This window comes from Oncorhynchus kisutch, linkage group LG24 (assembly GCF_002021735.2).
Source record: "Oncorhynchus kisutch isolate 150728-3 linkage group LG24, Okis_V2, whole genome shotgun sequence".
Taxonomy (NCBI): Eukaryota; Metazoa; Chordata; class Actinopteri; order Salmoniformes; family Salmonidae; genus Oncorhynchus; species Oncorhynchus kisutch.
In genome coordinates this window covers 23955743-23978030 of record NC_034197.2, presented here as the reverse complement: position 1 = coordinate 23978030, position 22288 = coordinate 23955743, and the positions used below count along the sequence as shown (strand labels likewise).

At 43.5% G+C, this 22288-nt stretch overlaps 2 protein-coding genes across 2 annotated transcripts in view; one reads left to right on the top strand and one right to left on the bottom strand.

Moving 5' to 3' along the window:
- The first annotated feature begins 4528 nt into the window (after positions 1-4528).
- Positions 4529-11661, top strand: LOC109869573 (uncharacterized oxidoreductase YccK). The gene is made up of 8 exons (XM_020459800.2): positions 4529-4695; positions 4964-5076; positions 5760-5860; positions 6632-6718; positions 7244-7391; positions 7540-7619; positions 7799-7892; positions 8682-11661. Exons 2-8 carry the CDS (start codon positions 4965-4967, stop codon positions 9086-9088), a joined length of 1029 nt encoding a protein of 342 aa, XP_020315389.1. The 5' UTR covers positions 4529-4695; position 4964; the 3' UTR covers positions 9089-11661.
- A 2817-nt stretch (positions 11662-14478) lies between these two features.
- Positions 14479-22288, bottom strand: part of LOC109869868 (transketolase) — a 28704-nt gene continuing 20894 nt past the window's right edge. Inside the window, exons 7-14 of the mRNA XM_020460156.2 lie at positions 21382-21578; positions 21021-21185; positions 19741-19897; positions 18992-19122; positions 17035-17118; positions 16788-16881; positions 16236-16358; positions 14479-15108 (exon numbers count right to left, since the gene is read on the bottom strand). Of these exons, the coding sequence (XP_020315745.1) occupies positions 14921-15108; positions 16236-16358; positions 16788-16881; positions 17035-17118; positions 18992-19122; positions 19741-19897; positions 21021-21185; positions 21382-21578 (1139 nt within the window). The 3' untranslated portion in view covers positions 14479-14920. The remainder of the gene's footprint in view (positions 15109-16235; positions 16359-16787; positions 16882-17034; positions 17119-18991; positions 19123-19740; positions 19898-21020; positions 21186-21381; positions 21579-22288) is intronic.

Below are 22288 nucleotides of genomic sequence, written 5' to 3'. Positions count from 1 at the left end.
ATGTTTTCTGTTTGGGGTTTGAAGCATTTTTTTTGCCATTATCTACTGTAGTTACTACTGTGTATTTGCTATTTTTCTTCAAGGATCAACGAGCGAGCAGGGAACCTGTGTTATAAAGTGATAAATAAGTTCATATTGAATGGTGTTTTAAGAATTATTTTCTGGTTTGTTTGGTCAAACAACTTTTAATCAAAATGGACATGGTTTGCATATTACTGTAAGTGGGTCTTATGCAGGTTGACATTTCACCGATGGAAATATGCACTTTTCTATACCTCTTTTATATCTCTAATACTGTAAAGTTTCAGTTGCTTGTCGTTGTGAACTCTTACTTGGGGACCAATCTCATAGCAAGTAGTGGTTGGGAGTAGTAGATAAACTGCTTTTCTATGGAAGTTGCACAAATAGGTTCATTTGGATCACCTTGGAATGAGAGAATTTCTGTCAGTTGTAAGTGTACTGAAATAAATTGCCTAGGAATTGAATTTGTTGTACAGATAACCTATGGGGAGAGTTAATGTTAACTAGTGATGAACAATGAAACGGTAAGATACCTATACTGTATTCAACTGGGTCAAGCAGTTAGTGTTTTTGTTGCCCTAGTCTATATCTGGTATGTTCTTTTCCTGACATTATGCCTGTACATTTCACTATTACATAAATAATTTTGTGAAAAATAAACTGTGGATAAAATCCATAAAGTATGTAATAATTAAATGTCCACACTACAATAATTTCTCTGTGTATTTATTCTAGTCACTTTAAACTAACAATGCCTTGAATGTATGCAATTTATTCCAATCATGTAATGGATTTGAGACTTTGGTCTTAATTTGAGGGGGATTGTGTTAAACAAATGCAAATCTCTCGATTTCACATGAGCTACTGGTATTGCTTTCTGAACCTTTATTTTGTGCTCTGTCCAATTGCCAACCTCTCATGAACAGCTATCTTTAGTTGGGTTTACCTCTACCAGATTGAATTGTCTGGGGAATGTATAGAAAATAAAGACACTCAATGTTTCTGTATTTTACAGGTTCTCATTATTGTTGTCTGTGTGAATTATGTATGTATAGGCCTATTGATGAATGCACATCTAAAAGTTGTGTACAGCATTGAGTACACAATTATTTACAGGTTACTATTAATCTCGGTTAACCCATTACTAAAGTCTTGTGTAATGCTTGATTACCATTTATGTTGACGTAGTCTATCCAAGAGAGATTAGGTTACTATCAACCTTCAGAGGGCAGTCACTCGCGCATGCTGCGAACATTCCTCGGACGTACACCGCTGTACAGATGTTATTCAGTCATTTCATCCACACTGCTCGTGCACGTCAACAAGTGTTTACGTAATCATGCCCTAAAATAGAACATGGCTATATTTGTGAAGCTTGATGCACTGCAAGTCCTGCCTCTCCCATCTCATTGTTTTTTTAGGAGCATTTACCAACGTGGGTGATTGAAAGATGAACTGAGGTCCATACTCAAGTCAAGTGGGTGGTGGTGTAATGCATCTTAGTTGTTTGCCAACTTCCATATAAAGTTCGAAGAAGAAGCCTGAAGGAGGAGAGATTACTAGAAACAAACTTGATTTATGCTTTAATCTGTGGATTAATTGTTGGAGTAGAGGACCTTGTGCATTTCAGGTCAAATAACAACCCTATGATTATATCCCAGGACAAATTAGCTAGCAACAGAAGGTTAGCTAGCTAAATTGCCGTAAATATTTAATGCTTTTCGACCTGTCCCAAATTAATATAGTTGGTTCAGGGTTCGTTTTGATATTTAAACCTGCGTGTCCTGATTGTGTCTGGTGTGGGTGGACAAAATCAGCATGCACGCGAGTGGTCTGGTCAGCATATTAGTGTTATGGCAGCAACATTGAGTCCACCCACTCCATTGGTCCCAATGCAATACACTACATGCCTGCCTATAAATTACATATTGGATTATAGAGAGAAAAATATTCTAGGTGCAGAAGCAAAATTTATGTATGGTGATGTGTGTGCTGCCCATCATACCTGATTCCCTGCTGGGTGTGCAATATCAAGTATGCATATATTTAATGTGGTCTCAATCAAATTACCCATTGTTTATACTAGGCTATAGGCCTAGGCTATACGTGTTGCGTGCTCGGAGAACCACAGGGCAAAGTTTTATTTGTATGAAAATGAACTTCCCAAGATTTTTTTTTTTGCGGTGCTGGGACGTTGTAAATAAAACTAGGCTACACTGCATTACACATGGCAATGGATAGCCCTGGCCTGCCCTGCCCTTGGTGATGCATATGATGGAGTGTCAGTGGTCCAGCTCAATCAAATCTCAGACACCCAGGATATTGGGAATTATTACTACCAACTTAGAGACATAAAGTTGTAGTAGAGGTTTATCAAATGAGGAAATTGTAAGCTCTATGAAAACTGAATCAGATTTATATGTTTAAATGAATGATTAGAATATTCCACCCTGAAACCATATGATTGTATGAAATTGATTAGAATCATGAGATTATTCTAATGATGTGTGTGGTTTTAGTCAGTAGAATTATATATCCGTGAGTGTAGTTTTTAGTCAGAATTAGGGTATAACAATATATCTGTACAATATGTATATTATAGTATCTTAAAAACAGACTGTCTGAGCAAGATTCGGTGCCGACCTTGGCTAGGGGCCACTGAGAGTACTTCCCAGGGTCTCCCTATCTTGAGGGAGGATGGGGAGTGATTCTCACGGCCTCCCCTAATCTTTGTCGGCAGGACAGTATGTGCGTATGATATCTGCTGTTTGTGTGGAAGTACAGTGCCTTGCGAAAGTATTCGGCCCCCTTGAACTTTGCGACCTTTTGCCACATTTCAGGCTTCAAACATGAAGATATAAAACTGTATTTTTTTGTGAAGAATCAACAACAAGTGGGACACAATCATGAAGTGGAACGACATTTATTGGATATTTCAAACTTTTTTAACAAATCAAAAACAGAAAAATTGGGCGTGCAAAATTATTCAGCCCCCTTAAGTTAATACTTTGTAGCGCCACCTTTTGCTGCGATTACAGCTGTAAGTCGCTTGGGGTATGTCTCTATCAGTTTTGCACATCGAGAGACTGAACATTTTTCCCATTCGTCCTTGCAAAACAGCTCGAGCTCAGTGAGGTTGGATGGAGAGCATTTGTGAACAGCAGTTTTCAGTTCTTTCCACAGATTCTCGATTGGATTCAGGTCTGGACTTTGACTTGGCCATTCTAACACCTGGATATGTTTATTTTTGAACCATTCCATTGTAGATTTTGCTTTATGTTTTGGATCATTGTCTTGTTGGAAGACAAATCTCCATCCCAGTCTCAGGTCTTTTGCAGACTCCATCAGGTTTTCTTCCAGAATGGTCCTGTATTTGGCTCCATCCATCTTCCCATCAATTTTAACCATCTTCCCTGTCCCTGCTGAAGAAAAGCAGGCCCAAACCATGATGCTGCCACCACCATGTTTGACAGTGGGGCTGGTGTGTTCAGGGTGATGAGCTGTGTTGCTTTTACGCCAAACATAACGTTTTGCATTGTTGCCAAAAAGTTCAATTTTGGTTTCATCTGACCAGAGCACCTTCTTCCACATGTTTGGTGTGTCTCCCAGGTGGCTTGTGGCAAACTTTAAACGACACTTTTTATGGATATCTTTAAGAAATGGCTTTCTTCTTGCCACTCTTCCATAAAGGCCAGATTTGTGCAATATACGACTGATTGTTGTCCTATGGACAGAGTCTCCCACCTCAGCTGTAGATCTCTGCAGTTCATCCAGAGTGATCATGGGCCTCTTGGCTGCATCTCTGATCAGTCTTCTCCTTGTATGAGCTGAAAGTTTAGAGGGACGGCCAGGTCTTGGTAGATTTGCAGTGGTCTGATACTCCTTCCATTTCAATATTATCGCTTGCACAGTGCTCCTTGGGATGTTTAAAGCTTGGGAAATCTTTTTGTATCCAAATCCGGCTTTAAACTTCTTCACAACAGTATCTCGGACCTGCCTGGTGTGTTCCTTGTTCTTCATGATGCTCTCTGCGCTTTTAACGGACCTCTGAGACTATCACAGTGCAGGTGCATTTATACGGAGACTTGATTACACACAGGTGGATTGTATTTATCACCATTAGTCATTTAGGTCAACATTGGATCATTCAGAGATCCTCACTGAACTTCTGGAGAGAGTTTGCTGCACTGAAAGTAAAGGGGCTGAATAATTTTGCACGCCCAATTTTCCAGTTTTTGATTTGTTAAAAAAGTTTGAAATATCCAATAAATGTCGTTCCACTTCATGATTGTGTCCCACTTGTTGTTGATTCTTCACAAAAAAATACAGTTTTATATCTTTATGTTTGAAGCCTGAAATGTGGCAAAAGGTCGCAAAGTTCAAGGGGGCCGAATACTTTCGCAAGGCACTGTATATATATATATATATTTTTTTTAAGCAAAGGTTAATAAGGGAGTTATACTCCAGTCTAGTAGGTGGCGGTAATTCAACATTTATTGGATGCCAACCGCGGTTAAACCTCATCGAAGAAGAAGCAGAAGAAGAACGACATGCATAAACTGCATAACATGTTTTGTAATGTTTTTATTTATTACAGTTAGCCGTAGTTAGCTCAACACACTCCGAGACTGTCTTGTGTAAACCATCTACACAGTAACTACATCGCAAAGAAAGGTAAATAATATTTTAGTAAATCATTTTGCACACCTCAGTTATGTATTTCGTCGAAGGAGTTAACTTTGATAACAGCTAAGCTGCTAATGCTGGAAGTATCAACAACCGATGAATGTCGAGTTTAAATGAACCAGCTACTTTCTGTATTAGTTATGATGTCAGTTCAACAGATAAGTACACAACCCGAAATGTTGAAAGCATTTGATCTAGATAGTGGTTTAATTTAGAATGGAATGCAGTCTGTTTACTATCCTGCATTTTTTTTTAGGATGGCTCAAGTGCCCAAAGTTAGGCTGGCAGGGGGCTTGGAGATCTGCCGCATCCTGAACGGCATGTGGCAGGTATCAGGTGCTCATGGTCCGGTGGATCATCCCAAAGCAGGTAAACTGAAAGTAGGGTAAAAATGTATTCAAAATCAAATTTATTCACATGTTTTTAGACCTTAAGTGTCTAGCTAATGTCTTCTATGAGTGAGTGCCCCACACAATATTTTGTCCAGTTTATTTAACTGAGAACAAATTCTAATTTACAGCAACAACCTTGGGAACAGTCACAGGATGAATGAGCCAATTGTAAACTGGGGATGATTAGGTGACTGTATGAGGGCCAGATTGGGAATTTAGCCAGGACACTAGGGTTAACAATAAGTGCCATGGGATCTTTAATGACCACAGAGAGTCAGGACACCTGTTTAACGTCCCATCCAAAAGACAGCACCCTACTCAGGGCAGGGTCCCCAATCACTGCCCTGAGGCATTGGGATGTTGTTGTTTTTTAGACCAGAGGAAAGGGTGCCTCCTACTGGCCCTCCACTTCCAGCAGCATCTGGTCTCCCATCCAGGGTTTGACCAGGACCAACCCTGCTTAGCTTCTGAAGTAAGCCAGCAGTGAGATGCAGGGTAGTATGCTGCTGGCTATAGCTTATCAGTTCCATACAGTTTCAATGGAAAAATGGGTACTATGTAATTACATTTTTTTTAGATGATGCTGCCTATTATAGCATTTTTTACCCACAATTTTTATTTCCCTAACAGTTATTATCAAACCCCCTTTTCCTATTCCAGTGCAGGCGATGCAAGCCTATATTGATGCTGGCCTAACAACTTTTGACATGGCAGATATCTATGGACCAGCGGAGGAGATTTTTGGACACTTCAACAGCCAGGTATGAATTGTTGTTGTAGCCTACACCACACAAACTCCAGATTATGAACCTGTTGGATTGAAAGTGTATGTACATATTGTAGATTGTATGAACATTGATCTCAGATCTGTGTGTGCAAGTGGAGCAGTACCCCTGAATAGGCACAGGAGGGAGCTAATGTAGCACAGTTGCTATTCGCGGTTGGGCTGCTCAGTCTTGCTCTCAAGAATCAGGGGAGAGATTGCGTATGGAAGATCAGTAAATGAGTAAATCAGTAAACTCTCACTTATACACACACATGAAAAAGCCCTTACACATCAAGCCATAGTCATACACACATTGTCAGATGCACTCTTACACCCACACTCTTTTTTTTCTTCTTCACCATTAACAATGATTTTAATATGAAGATTTTATTTGCATCTTCATTTATTGATTCCTATGGGTTTCAGACCTTGTCGGTGCCCAGGCACGCTGCATCTCACACGATTATGACTTGGATGTGTTTTGACACCTGGAATAATGTCCTCTGAGAATGCTTCCCAACACCAGCCTCTCTGAGGATTGAATCACCTGTCTGTAACTAGATACATCTGCTCTCACGTGTGAAACGGAGAGATTTATATGGTCTCTCACATCTGACTGAAAAGTGTCTGAGATCTTTGAGGAGATTATGTGGACTGAGTGTGTTATTATATGAAGTGTGGTACACAACTGAGTACATTTTATGAATACATTTCAGTGTCTTTTCACCGATGGCACGGAATGTAATTGTAGCGTTCTGTTTTCTAGCTGAAATGGAAACCCAGCTGTGATGCTGCAGCACCCCTACAAGGTTTGACCAAATGGGTGCCACGACCTGGACCAATGGACCGCAAGGTGAGTCTTTAATACAGACTAGTGTGTGAAAAATCATCCTGCAAGTTGTCCACCATCCATTAAAATCTGAAATCTAAATACTGTGTATCACACCCACCAATTAACAATTAGAACTGCTTGAGGGCAGTGTCTCAGGACAACTTTCAGCTCTGTGAGAGACTCCCTTATCTGATTCTATTCTGAGGTGTCTGTTCTGGTTCAGCTCTGTGAGAGACTCCCTTATCTGATTCTATTCTGAGGTGTCTGTTCTGGTTCAGCTCTGTGAGAGACTCCCTTATCTGATTCTATTCTGAGGTGTCTGTTCTGGTTCAGCTCTGTGAGAGACTCCCTTATCTGATTCTATTCTGAGGTGTCTGTTCTGGTTCAGCTCTGTGAGAGACTCCCCTTATCTGATTCTATTTTGAGGTGTCTGTTCTGGTTCACCTATGTCACTTGGCTGCAACAAAAGCCTGCACCCTCACCAGCCATAACAGGGTAAGATAACTCACACCTGGTGAAGACATCTTTAATATGTCTCGTCACTAGGTTGTGGAGAAGGCATTGCAGCGTTCCATGGCCCGTATGCAGGTGGATTCTCTGGACTGTGTGCAGTTCCACTGGTGGGACTACAGCGATAATAGATACCTGCATGCCCTGGGGCACCTGTCTGACCTGCAGCAGGAAGGACTTATACGTAGGTCATCTTATATAACCATTTACTAATCCCATGCACACAAGCTCTTTGTTAAGATTCACAGTTCAGCCATGTACCATGTGTACTTGTTGATGAGCTGTGCCTGTTTGTCAAGTTTAGATGTACTCCTTATTTTCTTACTCTTCAGGAGAGCTGGCCCTTACCAACTTTGACACTCAAAGGCTTGAGGAGATCACAAACAAAGGGATCAGAATCTCCAGTAACCAGGTACAGTGCCTGCTCCCTCATTTGTTTGCTCCGTCTTTCTCTCGCTTTCTCACAAGCTTAATGGGAGGCAATTTCCTTGTGCCTTATAGAGTATTGTGAAATCTGTGCATGTTCAGTACATTAGTCTGCGTCAGCGTTCAGTATGTCCAGTATTAATGTCCAGGGATGTTTCCTCCCAGGTGCAGTACTCTCTGATTGACCAGCGGCCCGCTGCTAAGATGGAGGCGGTCTGCCTGTCTCACGGCATCCAGCTCCTCACCTATGGAACTCTGGGTGAGGACCGGTCTGAGGTCATATGGGATCAGTCATCACGGCCACGGCTCTACTCCTACTGCTGCTTTTTGGCTGCTCTAGATCATCAGGCGTTTGCCATTTAAGAGGATGAATAAGCACAAGCATTCATGTCACTGCACTGAGTCAGTGGTGAAGGGTTGGATTAGGTCCCAGTTAGCCTGGCCCAGGTCTGTATGGGGTTTAGCCTACCCATCTGACCCATAGATCTAGACCAGGCTAGCTCACAGTTACTGTTGCAACCTTAGTGACCGGTTATGGTCTTTTTTTCAAGTTATGTGATTTACGATATTATATCGTAAATCACATCGTAAATCACATAACTTTAGACAGACCCATAAGCGCTCCTTCTAGTCATGGTATTCTTGATATTCTGATCTAATAATGACTGATTCTCGCATAAGTCCGTAATGAAAAACATGACGTACTCTCGCCAGATATATTGGGGAAGAAATCTGAGATACTGCATGCTTTGCTTTGATGCATTATGGTTATTAGTATTACTGAAATTAGCAAGTTGTTTAATATAGCGTTAGAGATTGTAGAAATCCTTTCCGTATTGACTCTTGCAATGTGGGGTGTAGTGATATAAAATGGTGGCAATCTAAGATGGAGTCCAAACTGACGATGCGTCTCTGCTGTTTCTCTGCTTCCCTCTTCACCCTATCTCCTCTCTTCCTCATCTTTACCCTGTCTCTCTCTCTTTCTTTATCCAACCCCTCCCTCCATCTTTTTAAACCTCCATCGCTCGGTCCCCCCTCTATTTCTCAGCCGGTGGTCTACTCTCAGAGCGCTATCTGGGGAAGGCGGAGCCTATAAGCAGGGTGGAGCTCAACACTGCCTCCCTCAGTAAATACAAGAAGGTGATTGATGGCTGGGGAGGATGGGGGCTGTTCCAGGAGCTGCTGGTTGTCTTGGACAGTGTTGCCCAGGGCCACAGCTGCTCCATTGCCAACGTGGCTACCCGCTACATTCTGGACCGGCCAGCAGTGGCTGGAGTCATCGTGGGCTGTCGTCTCGGTGTTGCTGGGGCGGAACACATCAAGGACAGCCTGCACAGCTGCAGCCCAGAGTTGGAGCTCACGGCGCAAGACCTGCGCACTATCGACGGTGTGATGCAGCGCTCGTGTGACCTCATGAGCCTCATCGGAGATTGTGGAGACGAGTACAGGAACTAGAGGAGAATAGAGAAGATGGACCATCTGGGTTGGAGGGAAGTAGAGATGGGGAGGAAGAACATGTAAATGTGTGAATAAATGTGTGTATAGATGATGGTGGGAAGTTAGAGGATGGCAGGAGTAGAAGGAAATGTGGTGGGAAGAGAAGGCATGGGGGGCTGAAACTGAAACTGACAGATGGGAGGGGCATGAGGGGGAATGACAGATGGGAGGGGCATGAGGGGGAATGACAGCTGGGAGGGGCATGAGGGGGAATGACAGATGGGAGGGGCATGAGGGGGAATGACCGCATGAACTATGACAGGGCACACAGATATACAGCATTTTACTTTTGTAATAAATGTTACCCTGTACCCATATAATTAAGAATGTAATGTATATAGCGTCATTATGTCTCTGTATGGAAAGGGCTTTTAAGTAAAATAAGATCTTGACCTAAAGCAGCTTGTTTAATTTACAATACGCACAATAGTTAGATATTTTTGTAAAAATCCTCTTCCTGTACTCTTTCATGACATCTCTTCAGACAAGGAGAAAATAGTTATTTCTGTTGCATTACTCAAAAGATGGAAATGTCTCTGTGTTTGAGGTGGTCTGTGGTGGACTCTGTGTTTGAGGTGGTCTGTGGTGGTCTCTGTGTTTGAGGTGGTCTGTGGTGGTCTCTGTGTTTGAGGTGGTCTGTGGTGGACCTTTGTTTGCAGTAAGCTGGTGTTGTGTTTGTTTGAGGATTACTAGGGTGGAAGATGTGGGCAGGCCTGTCTGGGGAACAGTTTCACTAGGGAAGTAGATCATGGTGGAGTCTTCTGATGTTCCTTAACAGAGCTAGCTGACCGGCTGTTCACTCAAGGGTGGATATACAGGAGGGTTCAGAGGCAGATTTGGGGAGGGGGTAGCACTGAGGGGCAATCAGATGACAGTCTAGAAGATTGGGGGTGGGTGCCAGCTGGGGGGCAGGGGTATTTGGGGGGGGGGGTTCTCCATCTCTTGTAACTGTGGTAACGAGGCAGTGATACTGTACAAGAGACAGATGCTCTAATGACCATGAGGATTCCCCCAGACTGCCACTATCGCAGCTGCTGCAACTCACAGGGAGGGTACCCACAGCCTGGGGTTAAAGGTCAGATACAAGATCACATGTACTCCCCTATGGGGAAACCCACATTAGGGTAGAGTACAGTGAGTACCATGGACTATGACATCCAGTAAAACTACAGTCTCTCACCAAGGGACTGAGTTTCGCCTGCTTCAGTGTGCCTCAGTCTCTCACCAAGGGACTGAGTTTCGCCTGCTTCAGTGTGCCTCAGTCTCTCACCAAGGGACTGAGTTTCGCCTGCTTCAGTGTGCCTCAGACTCTCACCAAGGGACTGAGTTTCGCCTGCTTCAGTGTGCCTCAGTCTCTCACCAAGGGACTGAGTTTCGCCTGCTTCAGTGTGCCGCAGACTCTCACCAAGGGACTGAGTTTCGCCTGCTTCAGTGTGCCTCAGTCTCTCACCAAGGGACTGAGTTTCGCCTGCTTCAGTGTGCCTCAGACTCTCACCAAGGGACTGAGTTTCGCCTGCTTCAGTGTGCCTCAGTCTCTCACCAAGGGACTGAGTTTCGCCTGCTTCAGTGTGCCGCAGACTCTCACCAAGGGACTGAGTTTCGCCTGCTTCAGTGTGCCTCAGTCTCTCACCAAGGGACTGAGTTTCGCCTGCTTCAGTGTGCCTCAGACTCTCACCAAGGGACTGAGTTTCGCCTGCTTCAGTGTGCCTCAGTCTCTCACCAAGGGACTGAGTTTCGCCTGCTTCAGTGTGCCTCAGTCTCTCACCAAGGGACTGAGTTTTGCCTGCTTCAGTGTGCCTCAGTCTCTCACCAAGGGACTGAGTTTCGCCTGCTTCAGTGTGCCTCAGACTAAGGGCTCAATTCAATCAGATCCGCTTTAACCACTATCCGCATAGTAGTTGTTTTGGCATGTCGGAGGTGGAACTGCATTAGAGCTGTCAAATACACAAGTGCCCCCTGGAATTACACCTACTGTAAAGCAGACATTGCCTGCATAAAGTCGCATTAACAGAATCCCATGCAGCCTTGTTTACAAGTTCAAACAGTGGAATGTGAGATGTAATCTACACGTCCATTAGGCTGATAGAAATCCTCATTATTTAGTTGAATGATTTTTCAATTTCAGTGTAATTATCTCATTCTGAACTTCTAATGTGAGTGGGGCGGGTGGGTGTGGCTTAGTAACAATGATTTGACGTCTTCAACGCAGTTCCACCTCCTAAACCGCCAAAACATCTGCATCGCTATTGTCAGTTAACACTTGATCTGATTGAATCTAGGCCCTAAACACCTTGTTTACCCCAGCACAGTGGTCTTCAGGTTAGTGCGACAGCAGCCATGTGTGGTTGGTATTATATTTCTGTGGTGGGCTCCTGTGTATCTAGTCAGCTGTCCTCTCTCTCATATTGTTGGATGACCCTTTGTTTAAAGAGTATCTCTATCTGCAGTTTCATGCACACATACATGCTGATGTGCCCTTGAATCTTTCAATAGGCTTTTTAATTATTAAAACAAATGAAATATGCACAGCACAAGGTGGGTGGTGGATATGTCCTTATATGTTCAGCTCTCAATGCAGCATGCATACAGGGCCCGTAGTCCAGACTATCAGTAGATACACTGCACCAGATTTGATCAGGTATGGCTCAAGTCAATGTGTGTCTTGTGTTTTATTTGGTATTTTTATTGAATATTAAAACATTCAATATACCTGCAGTGAAGCCAATCAACATTTACATTCAGTCATCAAGCAGACTCCCATGCAGAGCGATCCACAGGGGCAACCAGAGTCAAGTGCCCTGCCCAAGGGCACGTCGACAGATCTCCCACCAAGTCAAATCGGGGTCCCGAATCAGCGACCTATCGGCCACCGGCCCATCTCCCAACCGCCAGGCCACCAACCATCCAAGATCCCCCCACAGTTCCCCGAGAGCTTCCCCATGACCATCCAAGACCCCTCCCAAAAAACACCCCCTCCACTCCCCACCCCCAAATAATTCTGTACAATCATTTTTGTTGAAAAGCAGTCTTGAATCTTGCATCATTTTATATATCAACTCATACACCCTGTGCCATGGAATCGGTACATCAAACACCTATTCTCAGCTATTTTGCAGTCTGTATGGCACAGCTGTCAACATCCTGGTCCTCAAATTAAACTGGTATACTTTCCTATTTATGCTACTTTCCTATTTATGCTATTTTTATTTCTCTATCAGTTTTGATCCTTTATAATGGGCAGACAGACCAGTTCCGTACCTCCTCCTGCTGCCACCTGCCTCCTCCATTTTCAGGGTAATATTGTAATCAATTGGTTGTAATCTTGGATTGAGCAGGCCTTTCCATACAAATCCGATAACTTCATGAAAGACATACAGTACCAGTCAAAAGTTTTGATGTCTTCACTATTATTCTACAATGTAGAAAATATAAAAAATAAAGAAAAGCCCTTGAATGAGTAGGTGTCCAAACTTTAGACTGCTACTGTAACTCTACCACTCCAATTTACAATATCATTTAAAAACAAAATACCCTTTTCAAACATATTTTCCATAAACACAGGTCTTTTATCAACCACCACATTTGAGTTCAACCATAATATTTGTTGTAATATTTGTTCTAATTAATAGAAAATTAGACATGGCAAGCTACACAAAGGCAAAAAGGCCATTTTTAAACAATGGATGAGCTTTTCTTAGTAATCTACTTGAGAACCATTTTGGGTTCAAGTAAAACTTTTATATAAGTGAAGCTTTTAAAGAGAGGTTTAGTGCTTTTAGATTTAATATCAAACCATCCAGTTCATATTCACTATATACAGTGCCTTGCGAAAGTATTCGGCCCACTTGAACTTTGCGACCTTTTGCCAAAAGATTTCAGTCTCTCGATGTGCAAAACTGATAGAGACATACCCCAAGCGACTTACAGCTGTAATCGCAGCAAAAGGTGGCGATACAAAGTATTAACTTAAGGGGGCTGAATAATTTAGCACGCCCAATTTTTCAGTTTTTGATTTTTAAAAAGAGTTTGAAATATCCAATAAATGTCGTTCCACTTCATGATTGTGTCCCACTTGTTGTTGATTCTTCACAAAAAAATACAGTTTTATATCTTTATGTTTGAAGCCTGAAATGTGGCAAAAGGTCGCAAAGTTCAAGGGGGCCGAATACTTTCGCAAGGCACTGTAGATAGGCACGCTTGATGTTTTCTGGCTTAGCATTCCAGATAAAGCTAAATATTTTTTGCTCATATGATTTGAAAAACAAATCATCAGGAGTAGGCAGCGCCATAAGTAAGTAAACTGAGATATGACTAAGTAGTTAATCAGGGCAATTTTTCCATAAATAGACAGGTATTTACCTCTCCATGGTTGCAGGATCTTGTCTATGTTTACAAGTTTTCTATTGAAATTCATTGTGGAGAGCTTATTTATATATTTTGCTGTATGAATACTAATTATGTCTACTTCACCATCAGCCCATTTTATAAGTAAACTGCAGGGTAATGTAAAAGTTGTATTTTCTAAAGATCCAATACATCAAAATTGAGAGAGGCCAGAAAAGTGAACTAGATCTTCAATGAGACATTGCAGGGATCTTGCTTGCGGACTTGATACATGGATTCCTTTGTTTTTATGCCTTGGATTTCTAATCCCTTTTTTTCAATTTTCGCCTAAAATGACATACTCAAATTTAACTGCCCATAGCTCAGTACCTGAAGCAAGGATATGCATATTCTTGATAACATTTGAATGGAAACACTTAAGTTTATGGAAAAGCGAAATTAGTATAGGAGAATATAACACATTAGATCTGATAAAAGATAATACAAAGAAAAAAACGTTTTTTTGTACCATCATTTTGAAACACAAGAGAAAGGCCATAATGCATTATTTCAGCCCAGGCACAATTTACAGTTTGGCCACTAGATGGCAGCAGTGTATGTACACAGTTTTAGACTGATCCAATGAACCATATCTGTTCAAAAGGTTGTGTCAAGACTGCCCAAATGTTCCCAATTGGTTTATCAATACATTTTCAAGTTCATAATTGTGCATGGTATTATTTCACTGTAACAGATACTTATTTTCCACCATAATTTGCAAATAAATTCATTAAAAATCCTAATGTGATTTTCTGGATTTTTTTTCTCATTTTGTCTGTCATAGTTGAAGTGTACCTATGATGAAAATTACAGGCCTCTCTCATATTTTTAAGTGGGAGAACTTGCACAATTGGTGGCTGACTAAGTACTTTTTTGCCCTACTGTAGATGATGGTCCATGTAGGCTATGCTGTGTAGGTGTGTTTATGAAATAACAAGTCAAAACGTATGAAACAACTATCAGACTGGAGGGGTGTGAAGAAACCATTCCTTTATTGGTGTGAAGTCCCAGTCAGGATGAGGGGCTAAAAACAGTGCTCTACACCAGACCCATGTCCACTCACACACTCGCTCACGTGGGGTACAGGGTTTGTCGCATCAAAATGTGAGAGAATCAGACCCATTTTTATTTTATTTTAACGTTCACCTCACTCAGACTACAGCAGTACTCATGACTTTCTCTAGGATGGGGTCGATTGTGGGGGAGTGGAGTACTGAACTTACAAGGGGCCAACTCAATGGATCAAGGGTCAAAACCACATCAATGACCGTTATCAGAAATAGCATATTTGCATTTTTCGAATCCTTTGATTCATACTTCGTATTCTCGGAGAGCGGGGGTTGCCAGAAGTGTTTTCGGGTTGACGTTTCCATGACAATGGCATGTTGCAGTGGCGCTGGTAGTGGTCTACTTGGCGTTGGCGGAGCTGCTGAGCATCTTGCGGACAGCCTGCGCAATGGCGTCACGGTCGATGCCGAAGATCTTGAGGAGCTCAGTGGGTTTGCCGCTGCGGGGGACGTGGGCCACGGCCATACGGTGCACGTTGAAGCCGGTCTCATTCACCACAGCAGAACACACCGCCTCCCCCAGGCCACCTGAATAATTACAACCACATGTCAAGTCAATCACATTTATATAGCCTTTTTACAACTAAATAAAACCTAAAATGCAAGAGTGCAGAGTTCTATTTTCTGCGTCTTAGTATTTGTGCAGAGGTTTGTCCTAAGACTCCATATGTCACATCCGCTCTCCTCCTCTAACTCCTTTGAACCGGTCTTGCTGAGCTGTCTTTGTTTGTGCAGTTTAGTCAGTCTGATCTATACATCAGCTTTGTCTTCCACCTCACTGACACTGTAACACTGTCACCTCCACAGCCCCCTGAGTCTTTCTTGATCCTCCCTGACAGGCCTCCCACCACCTTCTCATTGACTGACCATCAGGCCGGCGGTGGCGAAGGGGGGCCGGGTGCGAGAGAGGGTGTTCCTCCACTCTTCTTTAGTAGCCATCTGCACAATGGGGGTCCTTGAAGCCTGGGCCTCTCCATATAGCCCCCTCTAAGCCCCCTATCACAGCCTCCCCTCTTCCTCTCCCTCACACACCATCTTCCCACCCCCTATGGCTTTGAGTGGACGCCCAGCCCCCCCACGTCACCCGTGCATGCACACCTGTCATAATGCACTATTCATGCTCATGTGTAGACAGGGAATGGGGGTGGGGGTTGGAGGTTGTCAGGGCATGGCTTCTGCTGGTTGGGGGTTAGTTAATTTTAAGATGTAGACTGTGGCACGGCTGTGCTTATTCTTTTCTTTGTTCCTTCAACAGACAGTATAAATACCAAGGGACAAATAAGGCAACTGTGCCAAAATAAACACCCACACATTTTTGGACTTGCTTTTATCTAGGTCAGTGAAAGCCAAATGGCCAGAGCAGAGCTGAAATGTAAAAAAACATTGAGGGTTGATAGTCTCTTCTCCTCCTCCTGCACATGCTCAGGCTTAGAGATTTAAGAACTGATACAAATCACATGAATGTCTCGCAACTGCATAACTATCTAAAACTGCATAACTATCTAAAACTGCATAACTATCTAAAACTGCATAACTATCTAAAACTGCATAACTATCTAAAACTGCATACCTCAGTGCCCAGTGCTATATATTGTATTCCACTGGAATAAGATAACCTGAGTCCAGAAAGCAGCCTGTGTGTGCAGAGTACCCACCCTCGTAGTAGTGGTCCTCTACTGTGACTATGCGGCCCCTGGTGGCCTTGGCGTGCTCAATGATGGTCTTGGAGTCCAGAGGCTTGATGGTGAAAGGATCAATCACTCGAATGTTGATCCTCTCTGAGAGAGAAACAGAGCATGTTACACAATACTCGCAGTACAAATTTCTTCAGTTCAAACTATGGTGTTTCATCTATTCACGCAACACCAGATAAACAGTAGAGATGAATCGACAGACTTCTACAGTGCTAGAGACAGATGCAAAAAGTACTCTGATTCTGTTGTTGGGGTGCACATGCTTATTGATAGAGTACCACCATCAGCCACCACTGTTGGCATTTAACCCCAGATCATAATGAATGGTCCAATGCCTTAGTGGGACAAGTCTCACAAAAAAGTCTCAGTATGCGTGTGTGTGTGTGTGCATTACTCAGATGACGTTGATGTCCATCAGTCCCTGGGTGACGAGCACATTTCCTGACAGCCAATGTAGAATATTGAGTTCCAGTGAAGGATCTATGTAACTTTCCCGAAAGGACTGTTCTGTACCTTTCTTCAGCATTTCAGCAGCTGCCAGTGCCTCGTGTAGGGTCACGCCTGCTCCGATCACTGTCACGTGATCATCGTTGGTCTTGTACACAACCTGACGGACACGGGATGGAGGTTTCTATTATCTAGGCATATTTCTATTTAAAATCATTTAGCAAGCATGTTAGTACTATAAGAAAGTGATCTACTGTTAAGACTTTCATTAGTCATTGTGTATAGTACATCTCAAATATCATTGTCTCCATACCTTTGCCTGTCCCACATGGAAGTCTTCGTTGCTGTTGTAAAGAACACTGTTCTCTGGGCGACTGGTTCTGATGAAACACACACCCTGAAACAGAGATGAAACATGTCAATCAGCCTCTGGACTTTCATTACCTTGTCATTTATCAGACAGGTTTATTAAACAGTGACTCAGCCATACTCAGCAGCTGTGTGAACCAAAGATATTGGAAAGTGAGCACATAGCATGAGGCAGATGTGATAGAGAGGGTTTTAGGTGCAGGTTAGTATTTTTTGTCATAAATATTGTTCTGGAGGCAGCTCTGCAGAGTGGTTACTATCTGGTACAGCCACAAAGTCACAGCTACAGGACTGTTTTGCTAGTACAGACTGGAATATGTTCCGGGATTCATGCGATAGTGTTGAGGAGTATACAACATTAGTCACCGGCTTCATTAATAAGCGCATCGACGACGTCGTCCCCACAGTGACCTACGTACAGTACAAATCCCAACCAGAAGCCATGGATTACAGGAAACATTGCACTGAGCTAAAAGCTAGAGCTGCCGCTTTCAAGGAGCGGGACACTAATCCGGACGCTTATAAGACATTCTGACAAACCATCAAACAGGCAAAGCATCAATACAGGACTAAGATTGAATCCTACTACACCAGCTCTGATGCTCGTAGGATGGGGAAGGGCTTGCAAAGTTCACAAATTATAAATGGAAACCCAGGCAAGCTAAATGCCTTCTCTGCTAGCTTCCGTGCAAGCAACACGAAACCATGCATGAGAGCACCAGCTGTTCTGGAAGACTGTGTGATCATAACTGCATGTAGCGGATGTGAGTAAGACCATTAAGCAGGTTCGGAGGGCCAGACAGATTACTAGGATGTGTACTCAGCGCATGCGCTGACCAGCTGTGTTCTTAGTCCCCTTCTGCACTCCCTGTTCACCCATGACTGAGTGGCCACGCACGTCTCCGACACCATCATTAATCTTGACAATGACAAAACGGTGGTAGGCCTGATCACCGACGACGATGAGACAGCCTATAGGGAGGAGGTCAGAGACTTGGCAGTGTGGTGCCAGGACAACAACAACCTCTCTTTCAACATGAGCAAGACAAATGAGCTGATCGTGAACTATAGGAAAAGGAGGGCTGAGCACACCCACATTCACAGGGCTGTAGTGGAGCGGGTAGAGAGCTTCAAGTTCCTTGGTGTCCACATCATTAAAGAATTATCATGGTCCAAACACACCAACATAGTTATGAAGAGGACATGACAACACCTATTCCCCCTCAAAAAGTTATATAGCTGCACCATCGAGTATGGCAACTGCTTGGCATCCGACTGCAAGATGCTATAGAGGGTAGTGCGTACAGCCCAGTACATCACTGGGGCCAAGCTTCCTGCCATCCAGGACCTCTATACCAGGCCCTAACAATTTTCACACACACTCTCGCTGCTGCTAATCTCTGCTTATTATCTATGCATAGTCACTTTACCCCTATCTACATGTACATATTACCTCAATTACCTCGACTAATCCGTACCCCTGCACATTGACTCGGTACCGGTACTCCTGGTATATAGCCTCGTTATTGTTATTTTAATGTGTTACTATATTTCCTTGAGTTTTTTTTCTAATTTTTCTTACTTTTCAAAAACTCTGCATTGTTGGTTTAGGGCTCATAATTAAGTATTTGTATTCAACACGTGACAAATAAAATTGTAATTGATCAAATCAGATTTTAAATCAAACCATAACCACACTGCTAACTCTAATGTCTAACCCTAACCTTAAATTAAGACCAAAAATACATATTTGTTTTCATACATTTTTACAATATAGCAATTTACAATATAACTACAATATGGTTTAGGTTTTGCTGCCGGCCTATCTAAAGGGGAAATCACTCAGTTCTGCCTCCAGGTCAAAACTGATGACAATAAATGTCAACCTGTGTGCTGGGTACCTTTGTGTTAGCAGCCAGCTCCACAGCTTTCTCAGTGGAGACACCGTCGCTAGGGTAGAAAACAGTTGCCGTGGGAATGGCTCTGAACATGGCAATGTCTTCAAGGCCCATCTGAGAAGGTCCATCCTCTCCTAGAACACACACACATGCACACATACACACACAAACACGCATGCAAGTCACACACAATAGCATTTGGGGTGTATGGGGCGGCTTAAAGTGAAAGCTACAGGGCAGGCATGCGTTCAGTGGGGCGAGTCGGCGTGGGCATGCGATGTACCTGAGGAACCAAAAGGAAACCTGGCCGCCCCGCCACCACCACTTCCATGACACAGAGAGAGAGAGGGGGAGGGAGGAAACGAGTGCTGGCCGGAGCCACACTGATACAGTAGTAGATGGACGGAAGAGACGGAAAATCAAAATTCAGGATTCAGGAAATAATACAGGATCACAAGGCGTGAGGCCAACTACAAGGAAACGATTCAACCCACTGCAAGAGTGTTACAAACATTTTCAATCGAAACCAACTGAAGACAAAGACCTTCCTCGACTAAACAGTGTTAGGGGAAGCACTGTGTTAACACTGTGTGACAGTGAGATAGGTCTTCTGCAGTGGACTGAATCGGTCCAAGAGGAACCAGCGCTGAGAGCTACGTCAGGTTAGGATCACAGTGAGGAAGTCACGGGTCACTACACAGACAGGTCACCGGGGGTGGGGGGGGTGGTCAAAGGTCAGTGGGCGGACTGACCGATGGACAGGCCGCAGTGGGAGCCACACAGATTGATGTTGCTCTCAGAGATGGCAGCCATGCGGAGCTGGTCGTAGGCACGTGTGAAGAAGGTGGCGAAGGTGCTGGCGAACACCACGTTACGGTCCCGCGTGGCGCAGCCCACCGCAATGCTCACCTGACAGAAGAGGAGAGAGAGGATAGGTAAAGGAGAGTAAAAACCTGAGTAACTTGTGTTCTCAAATTCTGGCCAAAGTGTCTCACATTCCTTAGAAATAAAAGCAGGGAGCCATCATCTTAAAAATTCATATGGGAGAAATGTGATGTTTGAGCGATTTAATTTCCTGTTAGCCCTGAGAAAGCCCTTTCCCCTGTTCCCCATGAGGCCCTGCTAAGGGGATGGGGCCTGTGTGAGCAGTTAAAAACGATCATTGTCAGTGAGAGTTTTTACTCAATACAATACACTATGTTTAAACAATACCATCTACATTAAATATAGCAAAGCACAGTGTGTCGTTTGCTAGCATAGAGCATCATTGCTGTCACTGACCAACAAGATACTTGAAAGCCAACAGAGCATTAAATGCCCCAATCCCTTAACAATATTCATATGTGACAGCATGACTTGGGTAATTAATTAATCTAAATAACATCAGAACTATATTTGACTCCTCTATTGTCTGTGTGGGAGTCACAATGAGACACAGGCCACAATACGGCTTCATTAAACCTGCTAATGATGCCTCAAAGAACATCGACTGGAATCCTGCAGAGACATTACTAATGATGAGGAGGTCAGGGCCCATATCCACAAAGCGTCTCAGAGTAGATGCTGATCTAGGATCTGTCCAATCTTATTCATTATGATCTAAAATGCCAAAATGATCCTAAATCAGCACTCCTACTCTGAGACACTTTGTGGATCCAGGACCTGGTCTCTTAGGCAACCAGGCAGGAGAAGTAGAAGGATTCATGCCCTAGAAGTGAGGGGGTAACACTGTGTGTGTCAGATGTGAATAATTTAGATATGAGGGTGGAAAGAAGCAGAAGAAGCCGCTTTAGACTATAGTGATGATAAAGTGGAATTGCGTGTTTGTCATTCTACAGTCGTTCAATTACAAAGACGTAGGCCTACAGTATGAATGGATTGGATGGAACTTTTATGGTCATTTTGGGTTGACGTCACATAGTGCTATCAACAACAGCTTATCATTGTTATTTTGTGATCAGTACACTTTAGTTCACCCTACTAGACCTAGACTCAGGTCAGATATGTGGCACTGGGTGTCAGCTGAGCTTACCATGTTCTGCTCAGCAATGTAGCACTCAATGTAGCGCTCGGGGTGCTCATTCTTAAAGAGCTCAGAGAAGGTTGAGTTCTTGGTGTCTCCATCCAGAGCCACAACATGCTCGTTGTAGCGGCCCAGCTTAGCAAGAGCCATGCCATAGGCCTTCCGCGTGGCAATCTGCAGCCAAACACAACCAATGGGTTAGTTCATTTAAAACACAGTTCAATATAGCAGCCCACCACCATTCATGCTATCTGTCATGAGCAAGTCAATATACTTTTTCCGTGTCTTGATCCAGGACTTAAAGCATCTCTCTCAAACGCTCTTGCTCTTTCTGTCAAGTACACACATGCACACGCTGGTGTACACACACCTTCTCTCCGAGTTTGTAGTTGGGTGCATTGGGCATACGGACGTTGCGCAGGCTGACTGGCAGTGAGTCCTCGGTGGGCGTAGCGGGGTACAGGCGCTTGGTGGTGTTCATGATGCGCGCCTGGATGTCCTTCATCACCCCCTCAGCCATCTCCTTGGGCAGGGGCTTCCCATGCCAGCCCATCTTGTCCTCTGCAGCTACAACACAAACAAAGTATATGATGAAATACATACACAGACAGAGACACACACAGATAGACATTTATCAGAGATGGCACACTACCTCACACATAGCAAATACACCTTTAGTATATCAGCAATGACAAAATTTGAGGAAATCTGCTTTTGTTTTATATCTAGATGACATGATATCAGTATCGAAATGTCATAAGTTACATATTGCTCAACACTCCTCTCTCTCATCACAAAGCCTTACACGTGTGGCCATCAAAGACCATTCTATAGGTCAGGGTTCCACTTCAAAAGCCATATGCTTATGACAATAGGCAGACAAAGGCCAGTGATCTGAGTATATACTAAACATCCTACTAGTATATACTAAACATCATACTAGGCTGCTGCAGCAGAAGCTCTAAAGCACTGCCTAGATTACCACAGGTTTAGGTGCCCTTCATAGAAAAGACAGGAGGGCTGAGTTGGGTCTATTAGACTTGACCCATTTTAAGGGACAGGCACAGACTAAACCTTTGTGATTTCAGGATTAGTGTGGTCTGGTAGTAGGTATTCATGACAAAGCAGCTCCCGAGCACCACAGATATGTTTGAACGTGAAGGGTAGAGGGGAGTCTGTCAGTATCACAATGAAGCTGTGCTGGTACATTTGTGTATGCATGAAAGGCGCTGCTGCTGGCATAGTATTGGGGCTTGGTTAGTCTCTGGGTGTACCTG